Genomic DNA, 21,073 nt, shown 5'->3' with positions numbered 1-21,073 from the left:
AGATGTACCTTTACTACTAGAGTCTGCATGTTCATCATTGACTCTGGAGATTGATTTTGCATTGGTCTCATGTCCAGAGATTACTTCTTCATCGAAGATGTCTTCAAATAATTGAGCTAACTCTGATTCATTGGGTTTGCTGAGTGATGAATCAGATGCTCTTCTTTGAGGGCCGAATTCTGAACTGTTTTGACTGATTTCTTAGATATCATATTAGGTAAAACCAATAATTTATTTTACATAATGTAATATTACCTTGTTATTTGTCTTATTTCTAATATCCGCTAATAAGTATTATAATTAATTATTTTTTGTTGAATAATCAATAAATTTATATGAAATGGAAGGATAGAATTACGATAAAATGTATTTTTATTCGATTGTCATTTTCTAAAAAATGTTTTTTCATAGTACTTGTTTAAAGATATGTAGTCTGAAAGACGTTTATAGCTTTAGTTGATAATTTATATTGTTTACGTATTGAAGGCGTTTTATGGGTAAATCATCAATAATAAATGGGAATAGCTTGTGTTTATGGTATTGCTTTTAATCTTCACACGTTATAACCATTTTGGATGATTTCTTCTTTTGCATGGCACCCATTGAGAAAAAGGTGTAAAAGTATGATTTCTTCTTTTGCATGGCACACATCAAGAAAAAGGTGTAAAAGTCTTTGAGTCCCTACTCACATGTTGTTTTTTTGCCAAATAAGCTTTGCATTGAACATGTCTTTTTTTTCCTTCAATGGCAAATAAGCATGTGATTGGTGGCACAAATTGGAGAAAAATGTTGAAACTAGAGTTTTCATGGTGAGATAATAATGAAATCTTGAGCTATATATAATAAGCTCTAATTATCTTAATGAATTGTTTAAGAGATAAAAAAATTAGATAAAATCTTGTTGTAAAAGTTTTACACATAGGAAGTGGGGTTTTGGAATCTTTACATAGGAACGGTGTCTCTCGCGACTTTCTGTGTGACTTAACCCGCAAGAAAAGTCACTTTAGTCACTGTTAGACGGGTTTTTGACAAAGTTCTTTTTTCTTGATTTCCGATTTTGATAAAATATAATTTCAGATTTTTATTATCCAAATCAGTTACAAACACAAACCTATATATGTGTATTTATTCTCTAATCATTTTGATTCAACTCCAAATCCTCTTTTCTCCTCTTATTTTTTTTGCAGAAATATTGTCTATATAAATATAAAATCATCAAAGATTGTCTATATAAATATAAAATCATCAACAAATAAGATTCAAATAATTCGAAAAAGTTAATAAAATCTAATTAGTGAAATTTTAATATATATATATATATATAAGTGAATGTAATAAGTTTTTTTAGATTTATATATTAAAAATTTATACATACATATATATATGGATAATATTTAAATTAACAAAATTAATGTTTTTAGCAATTATACATATGTGTGTGTGTTTTTGAGGGGGAATGATAATCAAATGAGAACCACAAAAATGTTACAAATTTATAAGAATTGATATAAAAATATTTTTTGCATTATTCTTTTATCAAAAATTATGATTTAAAATATTATTTTACATATTTTTGTGTTTACTTTATGAAAAAATTACATGTGATTCATTTTTTCACTTACATCATCTCCAACAACACTAAAATATTTTTTTGATTAAGTAGACCCTCTAAGTTGTAGGTAGGGGTATGCATCGGGTGGGTTGGTGTGGGAAAATCAAAAACCCGATCGGATTTTGGATATGGAAATCAAGTCTCAATTTTTGGATTTCGGATTGCTTCGGGTTCGGATTGGTCGGGTTTCGGGTCGAGGTCGTTCAGGTTTAGTTATAATGCAAAAAATATATATCCAATCGATTTTGACGATGAATTCAATCAATTTAGAGGATTGATAAATCGATAGTATGCTTAGAAATTAGAAAAAAAAAAACTCGACCAACTAAGATTTTTATATATTTCAAAAGATAATTAAATAAATAAGTATATTTATATAGTATTTAAAATATATATATGTATATATATTTCTGGTTTTCGGACGAATCGGGTCGTCAAAAATCAAATCCAACCTGAACCCAAATTTTCCCGAAAAGTCGGTTTTCGAATTTTCGGATTTCGGCTCGGGTTTGAGCTTGGGTTTCGGATAATTCGGGTTTGAGTTTGGGTTTCGGATAATTCGGTTTTGCACACCCCTACCTGTAGGCGGGAGTAAATGGTAACACTACTTGCTAACTAAAGAAAAATTTACCCATGAGCAAAAAAAGTGGAAAATTTGAATGAAAAGTTTGAAGAAATAACCATAGAGACCGGCAGGATACCAAAGATATTGGAGGTGCTATAAAACAGAGGATGTAAAAGTTGATTCATCTTGTTTATGTCATTCTGAAATATATATCAAACTGGTTTAATATGTCTCATTTGAAAATAGAATCGGAGGTAGAATATATGTCAGATCTTTCATCTGCGGTGTACTTCAAAAATAGAACGTTTGTGTTTATAAATACCCTCAACTTGTAATGAAAAGTAACCAAATGGCCTTTGGCCTAGCGTTATGTGAGTTTTTGGTCTTATAGGAGGTCAAGGGTTCAAACTTCACCAAAGGTGAGGACGGTGTGTGAGTTTATTTATTCTATTTGTCATATATAAATATTATATATTTAAAAAAAACTTGTAATGAAAAGTAAAAAAAAATCATTATGAAAATAAAAAATGTTATGGACTTTTTTTAGGTGCAAAATTGCTTTTTTTTTTTGTACTAATATTAATTAATTTGTATCATGGATGATTAGAGATGGCCAAAAACTTGTTCCGGGCCGGGTCGGGTCGGTCCCAATCGGTCTTAACCTTTCTCATAACCGGTCCCAGTCACAGTCGAAAATGACAGGACCGATCAAGATATTTCATAACCGGTTATGGGTCGCCGGTCCCGGTCCCAATGGTCCTTGCATTAAAAAATAAGATTTTTTTTATTTTTTTAATGATATATATTTATAATATATTATAAAATTTATAATTTGGTCACTCAAATACACTTTAAAATGCGTTTTAATATAATTAAAATTACGTTTTCTTATAAAAATACATTATAAAGTTATTTAAAAGTACATTTATTTATAAAATTATTTGAATTTTCGGGTCGGTCCATAGTCGGTCCCATAACCGATCACGGTCCCACGAAACTACCAAAAACCTCAACCGGTCCCGGTTTTCGATCTCATAACAGGTCCTTACCGGTCCCAGTCCTCCGGCGTCCCGGGCCGGGCCAGGCTGATTTGGCCATCTCTAATGATAATGGAACTCAAATTCTCAAACCAATTGAATTTGTGGTTTAAATGAGATGGGCCCATAAACAATAGAAAAGCCCATTATATATATTGGGCTGTGAACCATGGTGGCTTGGCTTCTAATATAAATGTCAAAGTCCAGCCCAAATATTTTAAAAAACTAAAAATATTTACTAATTGCATATTTTAATTCTAGAATGGTATTTGCGCAATGCAACGAGATACATCTTCATTTTATTGTTTCATTTATTCTTTTGCCTGTTTTACTATAATACGATTTATGTGGTTTTGAGAAATATAATATTTACACTTTTGAATAAAAATAAATTTAAAGATATCATATAAATTTAAAAAAAATTAACTATTTAAAAGTTCTCATTTTTTTTGTACAGTTCCTGTAATTCAATTTTTATTATAATTTAATTTAGGTCTAATAGCGAATTAATTTATTTTTGGCTTAACAATATAATTTTTATAAAGATAATGATTATGTTAAAACTCAATGATTATGTTTATCTACTGTTAATTATACGAATTTAAAAATTGAGCTTTAATAAGTTGTACTTATGCACAATTTACTTGTAATCTTAAATTTTAAGTAATATGTATTAATACACAGTACTTCATGCATAAAAAATAGTTTTTAAGAGTTTTTATCAAATGCTTTATAATATATATAGATAATGTATTTAGGGAAAAAAAAATTGTAATATTTAGGAAAATTATTAAGGTATCATTTACTAAACACTTATCGGGTAAGCATTAAAGAATATCATTTATCTTATCGGTTGAGTATAGCAAGGACCGAAAATATTACCAGGCAAGAGGCATAATAACGACTGAGAGTTTTATTCGGTAAATGAGAAAAAATATTTTTACCTGATAAGCGTTTAACGGGTTTAAAACGCTTACCAACAACTCAATTCGAAAGCCGAGAATGTTCCATGATAAGGTAAATAATAGCAATGTCACTTGTTGTAAGTGCTTACCCAGTAAACATTTCATAAACAGTCCGTAAGTGTGAATTGGTTTTTCGAAAGTTTTATAATTCTTTCACTTTTGTGGTTGTCGAAACGTTTGTAAAGAATATGTGAAAAGATAATAAGATGAAAACTATTTTTACAGAGAAAATATTGACATGTTAACTACTATTAATAGTGTTATTTTTAGGTATTTTGATCAAGACTGAACAACAGCAATATACAAGATGTTGCTATAAAAATATAAACATACCATTGACGAGTTTGTTCAAATATCTGATTTAGAAAAATATTTTTAAAAAAATATTGTATTGATTTTAAACTTTATTCTAACGTAACAGCCGTTTAATATTTTAATAACATAATTAATATTGAGATCTTTAAAATAGAGACTCTGTTGGACTTAATTAATTTTTTTAGAGATTTTATTTTTTTATACTCTATTTTAAATAAATTGTAGAGAATTTGTTAGAGATTCTCTTAACTCTAACGCAAACCAATTAGATCAGTTATTAATCATTACATATTGGTTTCTCAAGTCTCGATGTGGTTTTTTGTTCATCGACTCCATTGATTATATTCTATCATAGAAAAAAGCGAAACAAAAAACAACCATCAGGGGCGGATGGTCATTAGGGCCTTTATGGGCCTTGGTCCATGTGTTTTTTTAGATAGAGTGAAGCATCTCCAGTCCATTAAGGTTTTAAGTATAAATATCTTTTGAGCCCCTTCACTATTGTTGGTCCAGTTTATTTGTGTTCTGCTCCGAGTCTTTGACAACCATTATGTCAAACTAGGAAGTTGAGTTTTAAGAGGATATCATGCAAGTTGTCATCTAACCCTAAAGAATATAGCAACCGGTTTGGTGAAAATCGATCATCTATAGAAATTAGTTTGTAACAGTATTTAATGAATACCTAAACAGTAAACTATAAAAAAAAAACCTATAAACAGTAAGCTATAAACATGATTTGCACAAATAAATACAGAACACATGAATAAGAAAGTATGAAAAAAAAAAGTTAAACAGGTTTTTAAATATCTTAAAGGTCTTATAATGTTTGTGTCGGTTGTCCAACCTTTTCCTATCACACTTAATACCTCTCTGGCTCCATTCTCATATTGACAATAGCTACAGGTCGTTATACATAGTTTACTACCATGATCCCACGTCCTGAAAACTCTTATCATAAATTATGTCATCTTATATGACCACGTTTTTTTTAGTTTTATAAATAAATATTAATTTCAGACTTTATTTTTTATTCATGAAACAATTATTTTACGGTGTCGACCAAATAAAATCAAGTGTTAATAAATACTTTTTAATTAAAATGTATTACTTAAAAATAGAAAAACGAGTAAATTACGTTTTTTTGTTCGTGTTGTTTGTTAAGAACTGCTATTTTCTATACTTTTGAAGTTATTATTTACATTATTTATTACTGTTTTTATTTTTATGATTTATAATTTATCGTTACTTTTGTTTTTATGGTTTGTAATTTATTGTTTTTATCTGTTATATTTAAAGGTAGTAGTTAACTTTAGGAACTAAAATAGTAACAGATTTACAAACTACAAAAATAAAAATCCATAATATTAATACTATACAGAAGAATATCGGAAATTTTAACAGACTGTGGAGATAAAAATACGTGACTTATTAAAAGAAAAAGTATTTGTAATATTATGTGGTTGCATATTTTTGCGACAAAATGATGACATTTTATTTCTTAGTGCGGACAAAAATGGTAACATGAGGTTGTTGGCGAACATGACCAACCATATATGTACATATGTTTTATTTTGATAAAAAAATCTAAAAAACCCCAATGTACTATATCATTTTAAATGATTAAGTTTTTAAACTATTTTTTTAATAAATCTTTCGTAAATATAGATAACTTTTGGGTTTTTTCAGATAATGCCATAGCCATAGACATAGGTATTTTGAGAACGTCTTAAGAACGCCATGTCAATAAAACTGGATCCTAATAAGCAATTATACGTTATTTGGGCAGCCTAACACAAATTCAAAGTCCGGCCCAAATATTTTATAATTATTTTTTTAGTAATTGCTTATCTATACTATATTATAAAACATTTGACAAAAACTTTTAAAAACCAATTTTTATGCATGAAGTATTGTTTATTAATGCATGTTACTTAAAACTTATGATTACAAGTAGATTGTGCGTAATTACAACTTATTAAAATTTCATATATAAATTCGTGTAACTAACTGCAGATAAACATAATCAAATACATGATAAACATCTCATTTTAAATATAAAAAATCTAAAATATAATTAGAATAATCATTGAGTTCTAACAGAATACTTAATTATTATTTTTATAAAATGTTATATTATTAAACCAAAAATAAATTATTTCAATAATCAAATACAAGATCAATATCTCATTTTAAATATAAAAAATCTAAAAATAATTAGGATAATCATTAAGTTCTAACAGAATACTTAATTATTATCTTTATAAAATGTTATATTATTAAATCAAAAATAAATTATTTTATCATTGAACTTAAATTAAATTATAATAAAAATAAATTAAAGAAATTACATAAAAAATGAGAACTTTTAGATAGTTGATTTGATACTAACATTGATATATATTTTTTCAAATTTTTATGATATCTTCGAATTTATGTTTTATTCAAAAATAAAATCATTGTTACTTTCTTAAAAACACGTAACATCGTATTATAATATCAACAGAGACAAAGAATAAAATAAAACATTAAAATCGAGATGTATCTCGATGCATTGCGCGAATAACTTCTAGTTTTAATATAATATATTTAGCAAAAATATTAAGTGGTGTTTAACTAAACACCTATCGGGTAAGCCTTTAACAATATCACTTTACCTTACCGATTGAGCATGACAATGACCGAAAATCTTACTTGGTATGAGGCATAGCAAGGACCAATAGCTTTACTCGGTAAGCGAGGGAAAAGACTTTTACGTGTAAAACATTTATGGGGTTTAAGACGCTTACTAACAACTCATTTTGATAGCTGATAATGTTATACAATAAGGTAAGTAAAAATGATGTCTTACAACAAACGCTTACCTGGTAAGCATCTGGTAAACAACGCCTAACTGTGAATTGGTTCTTCAAAGCTTTTACATTTCATTCACTTTCAGTAAATTAACTATTATACTGTTACAATGTAAACCATACAGAATTGTAAAAAATAGTGAAAAAGATAATGAGACGAAAATTATTTCCATAGGGAAAAATGTTAACCGCTTAGTGGTTTTATTATTGCTTTTTTTTTTTTTTTTATGTTGTGTAACTATCAATGATGTATAAATAAACCACAATGGTGGTGTTCAATTGGTTTGAGTTTGGGCTCTTAAAAATCAAAAGTGCCTGGAGGTCTTAGGTTCAAATTCAAGGAGGAATAAAAAAATCTCGTGTGGCCACGTAGGTTCAAATGCGGTGACTCCGATCTACCTGCAAAACATATGGTCGTCCTGAGATTAGTCGGCTCGCATAGCGAGTTGGATATCAAGGTTAATCAAGGGAAAATATTTTCATCACTCATACTTATAAGAAACACAGTCTTATAGATCAAAATAGCAATTGATTGCAAACTACAATAATACAGACTGTAATTTATAGCAAGAAAATCGCAATTTTTAACATGCCATGGGGATGAAAACGTAATTTACTCAAAAAGATATTTATATATTATGTGGTAACATATTTTTGACACACAAAAAATGATTTGGGGTCCACATTTTCTTAATCAATGTAGACAAAAACAGTAACATGAGTTTGTTGTTTGACATGAACAACCAACAACTCCATCATATATGTATACAAGTTTTACTTTAAACGTTATTTATTATTTAGATCTGATATCAGATTTTACGATACTGATTTTTGAACTTTAAGAACCAACTAGTGTGAATGTATGCTCTTATATAAGGCTCTTAAAAGACCTTTGTAAGGGGCTGTTTGGCAGTTGCTGAATGATTTAGTGCAGAATAGTTAAGAGGTCGGAATGGTTGAGAGGGTCAGAATAGTTAAGTGCTGAATGAAATAATGTTGTTTGGTAACTGTTCTCTGCAGGGATGGCAACGGGGCGGGGATGGGGCGGGGTTTGCAATCCCCGGCCCTGGCCCCGGTTTGTGTACAGAGTCCCCGGCCCTGTCCCCGGTCAACTTTCGGTCAACCCCCGGTCAAGTGCGGTGACGACTGTCAAGTGCGGCATGTGGTGTCGCCTGTCGATTGCGGTGACGCTGGTGAATGGTGACGGTGACAGGCGTGAGCCGACAGGAGTGTGGAGGTCACGAGGGTCGACGGACGAGTGGACGACGATGTAGAAGAGATCGAAGTCGACGAGAGCGGAGAGTGGAGACTGGAGTGTTGACGAGAGCGGAGAGTCGTCGACTGTCGTTTGTCGAGAGGAATTTTAGGGATGGAGGAGTCGATGTCGATGGAGTATGGAGTCTATGGACTGATGGTAGGGATGGAGGAGTCAATGGAGTATGGATTGGACTGATGGAAGACGATGGACTYTGACATATCAATTACATAAGCCCAAATAATTAAAATATCAACATAAGCCCAAATAATTAAAATATAACATAAGCCCAAATAATTAAATATTTAATATTTATATATATACCGGGTACGGGGCGGGTCGGGGGATACTATACCCGGCCCCGGCCCCAACCCCGGTTTGCCTCAACCGGGGATCCCCGGCCCCGGCCCCGGTACCCGGTTTAGCGGGGAATCCCCGTCCCCGTCCGGGTCGGGTGAACCGGGTTCCCCACCGGGTCGGGCCAAATCACCATCCCTACTTCTCTGAATGACAATAAATTACCATTTTAACCCTCTCTAACAAAAACCCATTATTCCATTTTAACTTTCACTTTTTGTTCATCTTTGCCCTCATCGATGGCTTCAATCTGTGAATCATCATCGAGAATCATCATCCGATGAATCATCGAGAATCATCTAAACCCTAAACTAAATTATTGCCCTTGTTCAAGACCGGCAACGAGAGGGTGGGGGAGGGGCTGTGAAGACCGGCGATGTGTTACCTTCACCGTTAGGGCTCAATCGATCGATAGGGTTTGCAACTCGATTTGTTAGGGAAAGACGGTGAACAGAAGAACTAACGATCGTGGGGGATGCGATGGTGGAGGTGAAGATACAGAGATGCGTGAAGAGCGCGGCTGGAAAAGAGGGGTGGGAAGGGTAACCGGCGATGGCGACCGACGAAGCTGTGGAGGTGACCGGCGACAACCGGCGAAGCTGTGGAGGTGACCGGCGATGGCGATGGCGACCGGCGATGGCGACGTACGTGAAGAGAGGGGTTGGGAAGAAGGGGTGGGAAGGGTAAACTTGGAAAAATAGATGTCTGAATGGTTTAGTGGTACCCTAGATGCAAAATGGTTAAGAGGGGGATTGTAACCATTAAGAGACATTTTTTTTTTTTTGCCAAACAACCTCAACCTCTGACCGATTAAGAGGTTGGCTCTTAATGTCACCATTAAGAGCCAAACAAACAGCCCATAAATGGTCTTAACGTTTAAAAAAAATAAAACAATTAATATCACTTCAATAAAACAGAATTCTAGTAAGTACTTATACATTATTAGGTAGATGGTTATTTCAAATGTTTGAAATTGTAATACATTTTAAAAATCAAAAAGGAAAGTTTGAAAAAATGTGTAACCTAAAATAAGAAAATGAACAAAATACATTTAATTATTAAGCAATTTAGCTTTCATCAAAATGCATAATTGATAAAAAGAAAAATATTTTAAACTCAATATATAAAACCAAATCGCTACTTATTAATTAGAGTAAATTACATTCTTGTTCCGTGTGGTGTCTTGGTTTTTTCTATTACGTTCTCTCAAACACGTTTATTAACCTACCCGTCCCTGTGGCATGCAAAAGCATATGCTCTGAGTCCTTCCTTCTAACGAACCATGTTAGCTCAGTTAACTCAAGGGGTGTTTTCGTCTTTTACATTCTTTTTGACTTTTTTTATTTTATTTTGTTTTGTTATATTATTGTAGTATCGTGTGTGTGTGTGTGTGTGTATATATATATAGAAAGAGAAAAAAAAAAGCGCTAATATCATCCTCGCCATTAACATCGCCACCTGCTAACCTACCATCACCATCTTCGGCCACCTCCCTTTACTATCTCTCTCTCTCTCTCTCTCTCTCTCTCTCCATCTTTAGTCTCTTGCACACACGTACACCCCAATCATCTCCCTACCCTCTCTAATCTCCATGAACCCACCATGAAACACCTTGAATCCACCCCCATCATGAAATACATTCCCGACCTCACCTTCCCGTCGGTCTCGCCCCTAACCCCACCTGTCTTCTCCTTGGAACACTCACAATAACACAACCACCCTTATCGTTTACCCCTACCCTTGCCCCACATGTCTTCAAAAAGAATATGTGACTGCCTCTCCCTCTCTATTTGGTTGAATTCGGTAAGGAAGACAAAAGAATCAAAGATCTGGTGGTTTGGATTTTGACAAACACAATTTCAAATTTGTCTCTCCCCTCTATTCTGATTCACACATGCCTCCTCTATTTCAAAGAACACATATTCAATTTAGATTTAGGGTTCTGATACATATTCAAGTCTAGTTTAGGGGTTTGATCCATGATCAAGTTTGGTTTAGGTATTTGATCCAATTTAAGTTTATCTCACTATTTTTTAGGGTTCTCATTTAAATTTGAAGTTGTTGTATTTGTTTTGACACATTGAATTAGAGATTTGTATTTGTATTTAGATTTAGGTTGTTTTATAAATTTGAAGCTTATGAATGTTATTAAGGTAGCGTTTGTTTTTTAAGAGGTGCTGAAGTCTGAAGTCTGATTTCACTTTTAATTTTTAAGAGGTGGTGCTGAAGTCTAAAATCTGAATCAGCCAGACTGTTTGTTTTTGTAAACTGACAAACGTTTGAAATCTGAATAAATAGTTTGCTTTTGTAACCAACAAACATATGAATATGAATAATTTCTGATTTCACTTATGTTTATGTTCCCAAGATTCCTATAATTTTCCTTCTCCTACAGATCAAACCTTTCATCCTCAATCTCCACCCTCATCCCACCACCATCAACCACCACTTCTTCTCTAAAATCCAACGCCCAAATCCACCTCTAAAATCGAAGAAAATCTCCATCGTGATGAAAGCTACAATGACGAAAACTATACGGACGAAAATACCTTGATTCACGAGGATAGAGGTGAACAACTACTAGTTTGCACATGAACGAAAACATACAGTAGCGAAAACCCACATGGAAAAAACTCACTTGATTTGGATCTGATTTGAGTCGATTTGAAGCCACTAGAGGCATGGAGGCTGAAGTCGATCGATTGAGAGGATGAAGTCGATCAAATGATGAAGTAGAAATTGGTTATCTGGATAGTCTTCAGGATTAAGAGGAAAATACTTGGTTAGGTTATCACTTAATTTTTAAAAAGGAAATAAAGGATAAGTGGCTCTGAAATAAAAAGAAAAACAAACGGACTGAATTGCTTTATGTCTGACCGAATCAGACATAAGTCGTAAAATAAGAGTTTTTTTTTAAAAAAAACAAACACCACCTAAGTTTGAATTCTTCTTAGAATGTTATTGAGATTTGATTATAAATCTAGTTCTTATGATTGGTATTGAAGGGTGCAGTGGACGATACAGGGAAAATCAGTAGGTTTGTGGTAATTAGATCTGATGTTGTGCCGACGGTTTCTCTTAGTCGGGGAAGAAGAAAATGGAGATGGAGATGGGGTTGGGGGTGAGGGTGGGTGGATAAGACAAAAATAAGAAAGTAAAAAGACAGAAATACCCCCATGCTTAACAAAGTTAACGAAATCATTTTTATTCCGTTAGATGAAGGGACGCAGAGTGTGCGTTTTTGCATACCACAGGTATCAAGAGTGTAATAAACATGTTTTAAGGACCTTAATCAGACAGACCGCAAACCCAAGGACCAAGAATGTAATATACTCTATTAATTATTATTACATAAAAAAGTTAGAAAGAGACATAAACACATGTTCTAATTAAATTAATATGATATCTTATATTTATGTGGATGACAATAAATATTGTCCTTTTTATTTTATAAACACATTTTTAAAAGTTTGTTGTTTTATTTAATTGTTTTTGACGTGTCATTGTCCCAAGTGTCAAGCACAGTCGGTCCAAAAATCTGACTATATTAGATTGGAACATACCCAAAAAAAAGTTTGCTTGGTTTATTCTTTATTTAATAATTATTGAATGATTTGATACAAAATAATTAAAATATTTTTATGATATAATACAAAATAAAATATAATTGTTTGATAAGTATTTGCAATGAAATTAAAACGTTGAATGATTAAGGGAGACATATGATACAAAATTATTCAGAGAATTTTAGAACCATTAATAAACAAATTATTGTTTTGCTAAACAAAATTTATCTTTTAACAATTCAAATATTACATTTTAATAAACTAACAAGAGGTTAACAAACAACAAAAATTAAGAAATGGTTATTTAAGATAAAAAGAAAACAAAAAGGATTTTATTAAAATATAATTTGCCATGTGAGAAACGATTTGAATTTTTCTCTGAGTTGTAATCGATGAGGGCCATAATGTTTAAAATTTCATGAATGCTCCTTTAACTATGATCAACTTTCATAATATGAACCTGAGCCTTTGGATTTTCTCTCGTGGCTCATTGTTTTCTTCACCAAGGCTGCGTTTGGTACATGGGACAGGACAGGATGGACAAAACTCATTATCCCATGTTTGGCGCAACATGGGACAGAACAAGAACTCGCTGTCACACATTTGGCGCGACGTGGGACAAGGATAAGAACTGGGACAAGGTGGGACAACATGGGACAAAAGAGGTTTTTTCTTGTTTCACCAAAATAGGTGGACCAAGATGGGACATAAACTAAAATATTACTAATCTACCATAGTTTGATATACAATCTTAATATGGTATTTGTTTTAATGGTCATCACCGCTAGTTTCAGCCGCTGCCACCACTACCGGCGGTCACCGGCGGCCACCTCCACCTCCTCTTCCACTACAACAACATCTTCCACCGCCTCCACAACCACCGTCCACCAAGTCCATTACCACCTCTACCATAGTCAATCACCGACCATCACCGTCCATTGCCACCACCACTACTGTCGTTCGCCACCATCAACTCATCCTCTACTGTAAACAACCTCCTCCATGACCTCCACCGGCCACCACCATTCATTGCCACCTCACCTCCACCATAACCACCACCACTATCTTCATTACATCAGCCACAACTATCTTCTCCACCGTTATCAACCGCCACCACCAGAATCTACCATCTTCATGTCCTATATAAACCACCGTCGTTCACCAAGCACCACTGCCTCTACCTTCATAACCACTGTTATCCACCGACCACCACCGCCCGTTGCCACTAATACCGTCAGCCACCACCACCTCCACCATAACTAAAACCACCCCCACCAACACATTACTACCATCAATTATATCAATTTTTCATTCAAATTTGGTAAAAATATGAAAATTATGTATAAATAATTACAAATTAAATTCTTTAATTATTTATTTTATTTGTGTTAATTATAACTATCATATAATATTTAAAATCATCAAATAACTTTTGGGGGTAGCTTCTCTAGTTCTGTCTCGTCCAGTTCTAGTCGTACCAAACACCAGACATACTCTTGTTATGTCCAGTCCAGTCCTGTCTAGTCTCGTCCTACCCTCTTGTCTTGTTATGTCCTGTCTCGTCCAGTTCTAGTCGTACCAAACACCAGACATACTCCTGTTATGTCCAAACCTGTCTTGTCCAGTCCAGTCTAGTCCTACCCTCTTGTCCTGTTATGTCCTGTCTACTTCTGTCATGTCCTGTTCAGTCTTGTTCAATTATGTCTGCATACCAAACGCTACCCAAAGTTCCCAAAAGGTGTTATTGTTTAAAGATGGACCTTTAGAGTACATAAAATTGGTCAATGGGAAAATAACGTAAGATTTTGAAAGTACAAGGACTGAATAAGAATTTATAAAAAACTTGAAGGGTATTATTGAAATTGCGGGCAACAACAGCTGGAATTCGAGTTGACTACAGGCTTCCACGGATTACTTCTGGTTTCATGTCGATCTTCTTTCGATTATATAAGAATTTGCTCTTGACTTCACTTTGCCATTTCTGCCCATCGACGAAGAAATTTTCAAAAAAAATTGGATGCTAAGAAGGAAGATTATCAGAGGAATCGGATACGGATAATGTTTCAGATAGAGGGAATTTAGGGAGGAAGCTTGAGAAGACGTAAAGAGTTGAAGAAGAACAGTCTGAATCTATCTATCTATCAATCATCAATGGCGATGGTTTCGCCTCAAACATTCGAGGTTTTGAAGCAGGCTGCTGGAGTAGCTGGTCTGTATCTCTCTATTCCCCTCCCTCTACGCGTGTGTGTTTGTGTGTGTCTGTGTGTTTATAATTTGGCGATAGCTGATATTTAGATATTACGTGGAACTAAGGTGGTAATCCTGTCACTTGCAGAAACTTGTTTTAATCTGAAATCTATTAGGAATTTGTGCGTAACGTGGTTTTTTTCTGATTCTGTTCGTTTCTCATTACGTTAGCACTTGGATACTCCTGGAAGTGGCAAATTGGATTGGCCATATGTGCGTAATCGTTGAACACACGAATCGTAGCATTTAAATCCTTTCTTTCCCAATTCGCTTGCTATTTATAACTTTTACTAAAATGACAAAAAAAGATTCAAAGAAATGGAAGAATATTGATGGATTTGGAATCATGTTTGACCGAAATTTAAGTTTTAGGGTTGATTCGTATTGTGATGTGTAAAGAATTGGGTATAAAGAACTTCTGATTGTATAACTACATTTAGATGGGTTGGGAGTGGATATGGAGCTGGATCTTTTCAAGTTCATAAGATTTATCTGGATGCCAATATGAGGACAAGAAGAAAGCGCCCTTTTACATTTTAGAGTGTATCCATATCTTTGAAGATGTAGCACATATTCGGCCTTTCCTTTTCATTTATTTAGTCATGGAACTAATTGTATACGAGCTTCCAGATATCTTTTGAAACCTTACAAATTATTTGACAACTTTTGCAGGGAACATATTTGCTTTTGGGCTCTTTGTGTCACCCATGTAAGTATTAACAATTTTCCTTTCGAAAGGTTTTTCAGAATGAATTCTCTTTGAAAAACGTTCAAAAAGATATCAGTTTAGCATTCTTCATGTTCCATTATCTTTCCTTGTTTCCAGACCAACCTTTCGGAGAATTATCAGAAACCAATCAACAGAACAGTTCTCAGGAATGCCATACATATATGCCCTCTTGAACTGCTTAATCTGTGCATGGTATGGCTGCCCGTTCATATCTTCTGATAATATCTTGGTTACAACAGTCAATTCCGTTGGTGCAGTTTTCCAATTATCGTACATAATTATCTATATAACATGTGCTGAGAAACGCAAAAAGGTTAGGATCCTATATATACAGGCATATGTACATGTTTTTAAGATATATATCGATGTCATTGAATATTGAACGGGAGCTTATCTTTGCAGTTCAAGATGTCTGGATTACTGCTGGCTGTATTTGGCCTATTTGCAGTCATTGTAATTGGGAGTATGCTTGTATCAGACCTTGAAGTTCGGCATTTAGTTATTGGGTTTTTGAGCTGTGCTACCCTCATATCAATGTTTGCTTCCCCGTTGTCGGTAATGGTATGTTCTTTCTCTGTGAATTTACATTGTAATCTAATAACTCGACTATTAGTTTTTTATCCTGATTAATTGATTAGCCAAGCTAGTTATTTCTTCATTCGCCTCCATCTTCATTTTGGTTCAATTTCACAACTCTAAATGATATAGTTTCTTATCTTCCAGAATCTGGTGATCCAGACAAGGAGTGTTGAGTTCATGCCATTTTACCTCTCTCTATCCACTTTCTTGATGAGCACCTCCTTTTTGTTGTATGGAATATTCAATTTCGATCCTTTCATTTATGTAAGTTTCTTCCAGCAAAGCAAAATTCAAACTTTAATTCTGTTTTGGTTGATATTCATTATGATTCTATGTCTAGTTAGAAAGATTGGCATGTCTTTAGACTGATCAACTAAAATAATGCCTCTGTATTTGTTTGAATTTCAGGTTCCAAATGGTATAGGAACCATTCTGGGAATCGCGCAATTGGCTTTGTATTTCTACTACAACAAGAAGTCAAACGAAGAATCGAGAGAACCCTTAATATAGTCATTTGCATGACCAAATAGCAAATTCATATCTGGCCCAGGTAATCAAACACACATCAACCATTTGCATGTGTGAACTTGATTAGTTCTTGAGATTGATCTTCAATTATCATTGAAAAGGGGCGATGATCATTGGGTTTGTGGTGCTTGTCAGAATTGTCAGAGTCAACGGGTGAAATTTGATTTGGGATGTTTGTTGGTAAGGTTGAAGTCCATTTCATCTGTATTATATGATTGTTTTCATTTTGTTGATTGGTTTGTCCTGTATGTCAAATTCTTTCTCTTCAATAAATTTGATTATTTGAAATCTAGTGAGATTGCAAGTTTCCCCTTCTTTGTTGACTACCGTTTAAATTTTGATGCATTGGACCAAATATGTGAATTCTAAGAATGCTGGATCAGCAAATGAACTAATGATGTATGCAAAAGATGGTTACTAATCTCATGATCTGACTGTATAAAGTTTTACCAGTGACTAATTACAGTAGTATTGTGATACCAACAAGAACAAAAACTGAAACCGACTATAGAAGATCTCGCAAAGTAGCTCTAACCGTAGGCTGTTCCTGCAATCCCACAAAAATTGTAATAAGTTTAGTTACAATAAGGCTCAACCACACAAACACTATTGCGCATATTATGCTCGCTCTGTTTTTTGTAAAATAATCATTTTTGGATCTGATGGAGTAAGCGGATCTGGTCCTAGTACCTCGTTTTGTGAGGTTTGGTGTTTTACTTTTTCTTCTCTCGTATATATTCATTCTGCAGTTACTATTAATTGTCCTTGTTTTGAAGTATATGATATTTATACACAAACTTACGCACCCTCCTCATCTTTGGTGAGGTTTGAACCCCAGACCTCGTAGAAGGGCTGGGGCTCTACATACCGCTAGGCCAATGGCCCTTTGGTTAACCGTCCTTGTTGCCTGCTAGTACACACTTTTTTCTAATATTTTTCTCCAATCCTTGCAACCTCCAAAAATCTTTTTGACAAGTTTTATCATCATAAAACTTTTTCACAAGTCGGGTTTTTCACAAAAACAACCTCTCTATCCCTTAGAGGAAAGGTTTGCGTACATCTTACTTCTATCAGACCCTACTTTCAAATGGAATATACAGGTATGTTTGGTTTTAATCTTAATTTTGGATCGGGGATGTTAATACATGTTTTCTACAATGTTATGTTTTAGAACTTGTATCGTCTATCCTGTCAATACATTTCTACAGGTTTTTCCAGCATTTTAGCACCTCTTTCCGCTACAGAATGGTCAAATCCGAAGCAATGTACAACTTCAGTACACAAGGTATGAGCTACTATATCATATTTCTCAAAACCTGAATTTAAGAATCTAACCCTCTTAGTGCATTTATAAGCTTGCATTAGGGGCAGACCTTTTTGCACCAGGGGCAAGTGAAATCAAGGTCATTAAGCTAATCAGTGAAATCAAGGTCATTAAGATAATCTTTCTAGAAGGTCATACTCTTGATAAAAAATTAATTTAAGGTCATTTGTCCAAAGGACTCAGAGGGCTGCTTAGCTGAATGACCTTGAAAACTGGATTTAAGAATCTAACTCTAGTGGATTTTTTAGAATCTGAGCCCATATCTGATTATAAAAAAAGAATGTGATCATCATATACATACCTGGATATCAGCAGAGTGGCTTTGATCAAGTGGCTTCCCTCTTTCATCATAAAGAATGAGCCCACTAAACCTCGGCAACTCGCACTTCTCACCCATAAGTATCGGCCGCTGCCACACCGGAGACACCGCATTATGGCTTGGCCACCCCACCTCACCACCACCTCTAGCCAGCAACGGAGTAGGCTGCTCTTTTCGGCTCGCACTCAAACTCCCATCCCATTTACTAGCCTTGCTCCACCGCACTGAGCCTGTCAAAGCCGCCTTCGCCCTTAGCCATTGCCCAGTTGACCCTTTTGCCACCCCTGGCTCAACCACACCACCACGATCTTGAACGGTTTTGGTGGCTCTCTTTCTCAGAGCCGTGGCGGCACAAAGCCCGAGGACGACAATAACGAGAAAGACAATGCAGGCAAAGAAGATGAGAGCTTTATGTGTTGAAAGCTTCCATTTATCTTCTAAATTCCAGAGTGCTTCCATGGAGATGAGGGTATGTGTTGCATGGGAGAATGAGGGAAATAGACGTTTCTGGAGATCTGTGGTTGGGGTTTGCTGATAATTGGGCCTGTTTTGGGCTTTATGTTAGCATTAAGTTGGTGACCAGTCATTTTCCTTTAATTAGCCGTTAGGAATTTAATTAGCCACCGACATTGTCACGAGAATGTCTGAAGCTACGGTGGATCATTAAAGACGACCAAGGACACATTCAAGCTTCTTCAATCCATTGACATAAAAAATTATATCTAATCAACAGTCGTGTCATACGAGAGGATCATGTGAGAATCGTAAGAAGAGATCTGAACCCTTGATCATTTTTAATCTCATCCATCCCATGAATTGCGTTTATCATAATTGATCCCGTGCATCTTGGCATATAGTATTGATCTTCGATTACGATTGATCCAATGGTAGATATCCTTTCTCACTTTTGTCATTGTAACTTTCATTCTTACTGGAACTCAATTATGTCATATGATATATATATATATATATATATATATATACTAGTTGTGTACCCGCGCAATACGGCGGGAGTCGTAAATGTAAACGATTTTGAGGCTTTTCGTGTTTTCACGAGAGAAGACTTTTTAAATGATATGATTTACTCTTAATTTTTTTTACATATTAATACATTTGAATGAATAAGAGTTATTGTTCAAATTGCAATAGATCGAACAAAGTTTAGAATTCAATATATTTAAACCAATCCACCATGATTTACAGTAAACAACATTGTTTTCACCGGCCAAGGATTGTTAAACAACAATATAACATATACTCGGGACTTGTTTTAAATCGATTTATAAAAATACACATTGAACAGAAAGATAAAGAATATGAAAAGTTCCCATATTCCGTAATTGCAGCAAAAGATAGAGAGGATTGGGAGTTCAGGTATACCAAAACCAGTTTTGGCAACGCCTTCATTTCTTGAAAGTTGAAACATAAAATGTCACAAAAATCAAACGATGACATGACAATCTTCTAACTTCAAGTTCTTTGTCAATTATGGTTCTTCTTGGTCCAAAAGATATGGGTACTCTTTTCCTCATATTGAAACTGGAAAATACAGAAAAGAGAATTCAAGAAATGCTTAAATTTTAAGTTACACGATTGGGATGTTCTCACAAACACTATGATCGTAAAATATGTCAACATATGATAATAACAAGGTGAGTGGAAATTTATACCGACAGAGATCACGATGCCAAAGACCCCCAGTTCTTGACTGGTAGAACAAAAAAACCACAAAATCACCAAATCAGTCCACACGTTAAAGAAAAATACATAAGGCCAGCATAGGGTGCATCTGGGTTATTTGATGTTGGACCTGAAGACTAAGCCCCAACACACAGATCTCATCAGAACTATATATAATATAATATCCACCATGATGCATGTTAACTAATACAAGGCATAAAAAGTTCCAAATTTCACAAGGAAAATTACAAAGCTCAAGTATTTCTTTCCAAATTCAAATAACATTTAGAAAGGCTACTGTTGTTGCATATTCTTAAAAATATTAATCATCAAAATTGGGTGCATGGTTGATGCCTATGCAACTCCATGTTAGCCAAAAGATTAGCTAGTCTTAAGGGCCGTTTACCTAAATGTTTACCCGATAAGTGTTTAATGTTAGGACTCAACACTATAATTTATTTTATTAGGTAAGGTTGTAGTACATCAAAACGTATCCTATGCAACAATTAACCTGGTAAGTGCTTACCCGGGTAAGAGTCGCACCCTCACTTACCAAGTAAGACTCTCCATCCTTATCATCGCTCTTACCGGGTAAGATTCTTGGCCCTTGCCATGTTCATCTGGCGAGAAAAATTACCCGGTAAGTACTTACCAGATAAGCGTTTAATAAACGGCCACTTAATATTTGTAGAACAATACACTTTTTTCTAGTCTAAGAATAATCGAATTCAAAATCTATAGAAGCAATTTTCTGACTGAACCGTCAAGATCTACATATATGAATAATATGATGCTATTTTCACAAAGCACTGAAGTTGCCATGATTTAAGCCATATCATATAATACTAGAAGCGTACTCGCGCAATGCAGCGAGATACATCGTGTTTTTAATATTTTATTTTATTTTTCATCTCAGTCGATGTTATAATATGGCTTTATGTGATTTTGAGAAAACGATGATGTTTTTATTCTTGAATAAAATATATGTTTGACGATATCATAAAAATTTGACAAAAATATATCGATATTAGTATCAAATTAACTATTTGAAATTCCTCATTATTTGTATAATTTTTTAATCCAATTTTTTTATAATTTAATTTATGTACAATAACGAAGTAATTTATATTTGGTTTAATAATATA

General features: G+C 34.0%; 3 protein-coding genes and 1 long non-coding RNA gene across 5 annotated transcripts in view; 1 reads left to right on the top strand and 3 right to left on the bottom strand.

Annotated features, from left to right (window-relative positions):
- Window positions 1–13,778, bottom strand: part of LOC112506339 (bifunctional dTDP-4-dehydrorhamnose 3,5-epimerase/dTDP-4-dehydrorhamnose reductase-like) — a 23,850-nt gene extending 10,072 nt beyond the window's left edge. Inside the window, exons 1-2 of the mRNA XM_025110347.1 lie at window positions 13,703–13,778; window positions 13,454–13,586 (exon numbers count right to left, since the gene is read on the bottom strand). Coding sequence (XP_024966115.1) covers window positions 13,454–13,586; window positions 13,703–13,778 — 209 coding nt within the window. The remainder of the gene's footprint in view (window positions 1–13,453; window positions 13,587–13,702) is intronic.
- Window positions 13,779–14,440: 662 nt separating this feature from the next.
- On the top strand, window positions 14,441–16,897 carry LOC112506660 (bidirectional sugar transporter SWEET2). The gene is made up of 6 exons (XM_025110878.1): window positions 14,441–14,730; window positions 15,441–15,477; window positions 15,595–15,811; window positions 15,901–16,059; window positions 16,222–16,341; window positions 16,486–16,897. The coding sequence occupies exons 1-6, from the start codon at window positions 14,673–14,675 to the stop codon at window positions 16,585–16,587; spliced, it is 693 nt and encodes a 230-aa protein (XP_024966646.1). The 5' UTR covers window positions 14,441–14,672; the 3' UTR covers window positions 16,588–16,897.
- Window positions 16,898–17,110: 213 nt separating this feature from the next.
- LOC112506338 lies at window positions 17,111–18,707 on the bottom strand. Its single transcript, XM_025110346.1, has 2 exons — window positions 18,231–18,707; window positions 17,111–17,152 (listed from the first exon to the last, which is right to left on the bottom strand). Exons 1-2 carry the CDS (start codon window positions 18,705–18,707, stop codon window positions 17,111–17,113), a joined length of 519 nt encoding a protein of 172 aa, XP_024966114.1.
- A 738-nt stretch (window positions 18,708–19,445) lies between these two features.
- LOC112507428 overlaps window positions 19,446–21,073 on the bottom strand; it is a 5,333-nt gene continuing 3,705 nt past the window's right edge. For both annotated transcript variants that reach the window (XR_003068528.1, XR_003068529.1), the window contains 2 exons: window positions 19,919–19,956; window positions 19,446–19,787 (listed from right to left, as the gene is read on the bottom strand). This is a non-coding gene — a long non-coding RNA (uncharacterized LOC112507428). The remainder of the gene's footprint in view (window positions 19,788–19,918; window positions 19,957–21,073) is intronic.

Source organism: Cynara cardunculus (assembly GCF_001531365.2).
Source record: "Cynara cardunculus var. scolymus isolate 2C chromosome LG 2, CcrdV1, whole genome shotgun sequence".
In the NCBI taxonomy this organism is placed as follows: domain Eukaryota; kingdom Viridiplantae; phylum Streptophyta; class Magnoliopsida; order Asterales; family Asteraceae; genus Cynara; species Cynara cardunculus.
This window is presented reverse-complemented; position numbering and strand designations above follow the sequence as displayed.

Coding starts and splice junctions, on each gene's coding strand:
- LOC112506338 (XM_025110346.1), bottom strand. CDS start 18,707: ATGGAAGCACTCTGGAATTTAGAAGATAAATGGAAGCTTTCAACACAT. Junction 17,153..18,230: donor GCCACTCTGCTGATATCCAG/GTATGTATATGA, acceptor GTGGGATTGCAG/GAACAGCCTACGGTTAGAGC.
- LOC112506660 (XM_025110878.1), top strand. CDS start 14,673: ATGGCGATGGTTTCGCCTCAAACATTCGAGGTTTTGAAGCAGGCTGCT. Junction 15,478..15,594: donor GGGCTCTTTGTGTCACCCAT/GTAAGTATTAAC, acceptor CCTTGTTTCCAG/ACCAACCTTTCGGAGAATTA. Junction 16,342..16,485: donor ATTTCGATCCTTTCATTTAT/GTAAGTTTCTTC, acceptor TTTGAATTTCAG/GTTCCAAATGGTATAGGAAC.